The sequence below is a fragment of the Aplysia californica genome, unplaced genomic scaffold (assembly GCF_000002075.1).
Source record: "Aplysia californica isolate F4 #8 unplaced genomic scaffold, AplCal3.0 scaffold00113, whole genome shotgun sequence".
In the NCBI taxonomy this organism is placed as follows: Eukaryota; Metazoa; Mollusca; class Gastropoda; order Aplysiida; family Aplysiidae; genus Aplysia; species Aplysia californica.
The window spans coordinates 120,159-126,358 of record NW_004797383.1 but is presented as its reverse complement, the minus strand read 5'-3'; the positions used below and the strand labels follow the sequence as shown (position 1 = coordinate 126,358).

The 6,200-nt window shown below is 37.5% G+C and overlaps 1 protein-coding gene across 1 annotated transcript in view; it reads left to right on the top strand.

Moving 5' to 3' along the window:
* The window catches only part of LOC101850878 (lysosomal Pro-X carboxypeptidase), a gene marked incomplete at its 5' end in the record, with an annotated part of 13,258 nt that continues 7,058 nt past the window's right edge, over positions 1-6,200 (top strand). Inside the window, 5 exon segments of the mRNA XM_005095756.2 lie at positions 1-282; positions 1,200-1,337; positions 1,557-1,658; positions 1,944-2,125; positions 4,399-4,556. Of these exon segments, the coding sequence (XP_005095813.1) occupies positions 115-282; positions 1,200-1,337; positions 1,557-1,658; positions 1,944-2,125; positions 4,399-4,556 (748 nt within the window).

Sequence of the window (6,200 nt, the reverse complement as noted above, 5' to 3'; positions counted from 1 at the left end):
CAGCATAGTCTATCCTCTGGTTATGTAAGCTGTAAACATAATTGTGTGACATAAAAGCCAAGTAACGAGCCTGAATTTTTCGTTATCAGCCAAAAGACAAAGAAATTCCATACAATGGCGTCTGCTGCCGGTCTACTCTTCGTGTTGTGTTCTTTTGTGGCGTTGTTTGTGGTGGAGGTGGAGTGTTGGCGACCAGGAAAACCTATCTCACCGATAAGACAAGGTGTCAAGGCGCCCTTGCCTTCCGGATACTCGTACCAAACGTTGTATTATGATCAGCAGGTGTGTTATAACTTTTAATTTTGTATTTTTACATTTTAAATTCTAAAGAAAAAGCCCCATATTTGATATGGGAAGAATAAGTTCCGCCGAGAGTCGAGAGCTGGCACTTACCTTGACAAGGTCCACTGAGCAAACTATACGGGAGTTAGGGTTTACGGATCCGTAGGGTTTAAGGTTAGGCCCGTTAAGGTTATGGTTAGGGTTAGGTGTTGTTGCTTGGCTGGCCTTCTGCGGAACTCCTTCCGATATGGCTGCCCTTACCTGGGAGACCTTTCCCACCCAATGCGAATGGAACGTTTGGCCAGTTTGGGGAAAAGAAACACATCATCGAGTTCACACCTCCGCACGATTCTGTCTCTGGCAAACATTATACTTTCTCATGGAGATTTACAACAAAGATGTGACGACATTCACAATGGATGATTTGTGGTGCAAGCTTTCGTTTCTTGATTGATCAGCTGCACTCTTCAACAATTTTGTTCCACAATTATTATGATTTAAAATGTGGAAAATCTTAGCTGAATGTAGCCCTGCAGAGTGGGATTATAGGGATGACTTAAGTGTTGTAAAAATTTTGTTCTCTTAAAACAGAGGGATTATAAGGGGTGGGCTCTTCAGCAGAGATTACTGTGTAATGAGGGGAAAAAGGGGAATTGATAGGGGGGGGGGGGTTGTTGAAGAATTTCAGTGTTGATGCTGAAGTGTTTCCTAACTTAGCTTTGTCTTATGCACTGCAACCAAGAAGTTCCTTACCAACTGATTAAACAGCATTTGAACATCCATTTTTACTTTGGTCATATAATTCTAGTCTGAGCTGCTTTCCATACTTTGCCATACATTATTGTCGTGGTTTATGCTTTCCATAGAAAATGTCATTGTATGCTTTTATAGCTCTTTGTTTTCATTATTTTTTTCAGATCGACCACTTTGGATTTGCAAATGAGAAAACCTTCAAACAGAAATATCTGTTTGCTGATCAGTTCTGGAACAAGAAGGGACCCATTTTTTTCTACACAGGAAATGAAGGAACAATCGAATGGTTCTGTAATAACACAGTGAGTAGATAAATAATCTTTGAAGGTCTATATTTTTCCTTTTCTTGCGTAAATTTGAGGATTGCTTTAAAGTGAGAGCTAAAGTTTTCAGTTTTTAAAACTTGATTGTCGCGGTTGATCATGTATGGACCTTTGATTTGCATTGTTCTGCTGCTAAGATATCTTTGCTTTGTCTCTAGCTTAATCTTGACTCAAACTTCTTTCCATATTTTTCCTCAGGGCTTTTTGTGGGACATTGCTCCTCAGTTCAATGCTTTGCTTGTCTTTGCTGAGCACAGGTATTATGGGGATTCCCTACCATTTGGGAAAGAATCCTACCAGGTATGTTTCTAGGGTCAGTGTAATAGTAATGTTGGAAAACCATGTTCTGTTACCGTTGAAGTTATTGTGCCATAACCCCCATTGTTTTGAAACCATGAAAAGTCTCTCATTTTTAGCAGAGATGAGTTTCATTCAAGAAATGCCAGACTTTTTTTTGAAAGTGCAGAAAATTATTGTGTGATTTGATATGCTTCTCAGGGTTCATTATGAATTTGATTTGATACCAATGAAACAAATAAATGGGCACTGCTCACATCTTTGCCAATATGTTTTTGTTACTTCCAGAATTCCTCCACGTTGAACTTTTTAACCTCTGAGCAAGCCTTGGCAGATTTTGCCACTCTGATCAGGTACCTAAAGGCGACTGTTCCTCATGCCGCAGACAAGCCCGTTGTTGCCTTTGGAGGATCCTATGGAGGGATGCTGGCGGCCTGGTTTCGTATCAAGTACCCCAATGTTGTTGTCGGGTGAGTGAGAGTGAACCTTGTCTGAATCGATCCTTTCCTGCAATGTATCATAAATTAGGCTATAGTAAGGTGAAAGTTCAAACTTCAGGCAATTTCTCAGTTGTCTATAGGATTTGGAGGTAAAAAGCAACAGGCAGTTTTTATTTGAGAAAAAAATTCTGATCGTAGCTGGCTATAATTATTATTTTGATGCAGTGCTGTATAGAACATTAATGCTTGAAAGAGGTTTTTTCCTCTGATGAAGTTCGTAAGTTATGCTCATTACTCTCTTGGAGTCCTCTATTCTGGGGAGTTTTTATTCTTTTCATACGAAATGAGATGCCTTTCTATAGGGTAAAAAATGCAACGATAGCCTTCTTACACAATGCACACTTGTGAGATACCCTTTAAATCACTCCCTCTATCTCTCTGCACCCAACTTAGGTCTTATGAGATATATGGGGGTTAGATTATAATTATTTATCTTAAAACAACTTGTACTGGCTCTTTCTCTTTATTCTTTTTTTTTCTGTTGAAAAGGGTATAATTCAATATTAGTTGCATAACATCAAGTGTTTAAAGCTTGTCTGGGATACTCTTGCCTTTTCAATGTTCCCTAGAAATATTAAGTTTTTAACTTAAAGCTTTTAACACTTTCCCTACCACGAGCCGCATTTGGCTCACGGATGTGGCCTCGCTAGACCGAGAGCCGCAAAATACGGCTCGAGTGGCTCGCTATCTATTCCAATCCAGTAATGAAAAGACAAGAAATTCTCAGCCGATCCACGTTTTCAAAATAATAGAATAGACTTCTTGTTAGCAGATACGAAAGAAAATATAGCACTGAGAGACGATTTTGAGTAATTTCAGGGCTTTTTTTTTTATCCCCTTCGAAACGTAAAAAAAGCGCTCCCCTGACTTCAGTATATGTCTCATATTTTCACTTCTATAGGTGCACATACATAACTTTCAGCATTTCTGTGCATTACTCGAGGCAACCTACCTGGGAAGTTTGAATGATGCTATTTTAGATATGACCTTTCAAAGCTGGAAAATTGTTGATTTCATATTACACCTTCGATGTTGCATAATCACTTTTAGAAACCCCAAACTAATATAATTGGAATAAATCATCAATGTTGTATCACCATCTGATAGATTATTTTTTAACCTTCTGTTTGATGGGCCATATGATATGGTTTGTGTGTGTTTAGTTGGATGTTTTGACATTTTCCTTTGGTGGGGTAGGGGAGTAAAAGTAGGTCAGGGAAAAGCCCTAGGCCAGTGGTGGATTTTGGCCTGGTAGGAAAAGAGTTAAGAGCACACAAGGTCAATAAAATTCAATATCACATAGTGTATTGTATGGGCTTCTAATTCATTTTCCAGGGCTTGTTTTTCTTTTCGTTAATGTTGACTCTGTGTTTGACTAAATGGGAACTGCAACCATGAAATTTTTTGGGAGGAATTTTTATGAATCCAGAAAATGCTACATTAATATATATATATTTTTTTTTAGGTCATAATCTTCTTTCTTATTTCATCATCATACAATGAGTAAGGCACTTGTATGATGGTACAGAGATTGAAAAAGATTTCTCAAACATAACTGACATCGGATGCTTTCAGATTGTCACTAACCTATCTTAAGTTTTATCAAAATGTGCTGGTATATCTCAGACACTGATGTAATGTTGAAATATTAAAAAAAATTCTTATCAGGCATTTTATTTTAAAAGTGTTGGATATATTGCACTGTCTAAATTTATGTACTTTGTATAAAGTGACTTTTGGTCTCAAGTAAGTGTAAAAATGAAATAATTTTGAAAGACTAATCTACTTTTTGATGAATGCTTCAATTTGATTGCTGATTTTTATAGATAACTGGTAAAAAGATAATTTAGAATATGTTGTAGTCTACATTCATGTTCTTTGTTTTTTAAATTGAATTTTTTGTATTAAATAAGTGTAAAAGCTTAATAATTTTGAAAGACTGATATAATTTTTTGATAAATGCTTCAATTTGATAGATGAATTTTAAAGATCTATCACTGATTAAAAAAAAAAGAATGTACAAATTCAATTCTTAGTGCCAACAAAGTATATGCCATCCTGGTGTTCAGAATTGCTTGTGTGTCAGTGTCTTGTTTAGCTGTGTACCTCTAAAAGTCTTTGTTTGACCCCAGCACTGTGTGAATGTGTACCTTAATCTTTCACTGGTCCCCACGTTCCATTTCCCTCCTCCCTATTTGGCACTTCCCATCCCCCTTTTCCTGCTGCGGTGGTCTATGACATAGGTCTCTAGCTGCATCAGCCCCCATCTGGGAGTTTACCGGGATGATCCCATGCAGCTCATTCTATGACACGACATCTCAGACGTGGTATGATGCATCCAAGACATGTGGAGACAATCTACATCGCTCGTATGAAACAATCAAGCAGGTTGCCGCGGAAGGTGAGATGGTTTTCAGAGTTATAATTGATGTTGTACCTCATCCTCCTGATTCTGATGGCTGAGAGCTACTATTGAGTGGTGAAGAGTGTCTTTCATACAAAATAGTTATAAAAATGAGGAGGGAGGAGGGGGGGAGCGGTGTCATTGTGTTTATTATTGGTAATTTGTTGAGCTTAGATTTGTTCTGTGTAAAATAGACCTTCCTACAATTTGTATAATAGGACTTAAAATTCAGTTGAAGTAAAAGAGGCACATCAGAATATTAAGCCTCCTGTTTCTCTGTACAGTATAAACAAGAGAATGTTTGGCCCGTTCATGATACTAAAGTTCTTTGGGAATGCTCATTGCCCTCATGTTTTGAGCTTTCATGCAGAAGTCATAATTTTTTAGAGACATGAAAAACAGAGTTTGATTTATAAAATGCTTTCCTCTATTAGTTTCCAAATGAGTCATTTATTATTGGTGTTTGTGCCCCCACACCAACTGCACTAGGGCATTGTAAGTGATTAAAAATTTGTTAGTGCCCGTGGCATGCCCTGAATTTTCTGTGCACTTTTTTTTTCATTAGAAGTGTTCCCTTTGTTTTATTTTATGTGTTGATAAGACTGAGATGTGTTACATAGCTCTCTCCTCTTGGTCTTAAGTGGAAATAAAGTGTTTACCTGGGGATGATGTGTATGGCCAGTTTTAAAAAAAATGCAAACTGTTGATTTCTAAACAAACGAATTTTATACTATTGCTCAATTGCTTTACACCAAAGTTAACAAAGTAGAATATTCTGATGTACATTTATGTGTTAATTTCACAGGTAGCAAAAGAAACCCCCCCCCCAAAAAAACAGGTTCCAAGGCAAAACCTTTTTTTATTTTTGTTTTTTAAACTTTTCTCTAGTACTTTCCATATTTCTCTCTGTAATAATGTTCTCAATGTGAGGTATTGTTTCTTCCTGGCCAAGAATGTCATGCCTCCTGTGAGTTTGTATATACAGTAAATTTTAGATAGTTATTGGAAATAACAACATATGAAGTAATGATTACGAGTACAATACTAACAACATCAAAAAGAAGACCAAAAGGGTCAAACAATCTTCAATACATTAGCATATTTGTTAAATAATTTCTCAACTGCTTTAATGACAGGTTGTGAGTAAAGAGGGATTTATTCTTCTCACATTAAGCTCATCAATGCCAGAGAGCACAACAGATTAACACTGGTTTTATGAAAAGTAACTTTTGTATCTGTGAAATGTTCCTACTTTTCATCTATCTTAGTGCTCTGGCTTCATCAGCCCCTGTTTGGGCCATTTCTAATGAGGATGGGTGTGGAGGTTTTTTTGATGTAGTTACAAATGTTTTCAACCGGACATCGCCCACATGTGCTGAGAACGTGAAGCGGGGCTGGTACACCATAGAGGCCACAGGCAGTGGCATGGGTAAGCCAGAGGGTCCACTCTGTCTCTCAGATTGTGCTGTGACCCTGCCCTTAGGTTCTTTTTGGCCTTGACTGCTGTGGAGAATGAGTTGTGCAAAATGCTTGGTCATAGTCATCTTCCCAACTCGCTTTTTTCTCTTTTTCTTTCTTTCTCTCTTTCTTTCTCTCTTTCTTTCTCTCTCTCTTTCTTTCTTTCTCTCTCTCTCTCTCTCT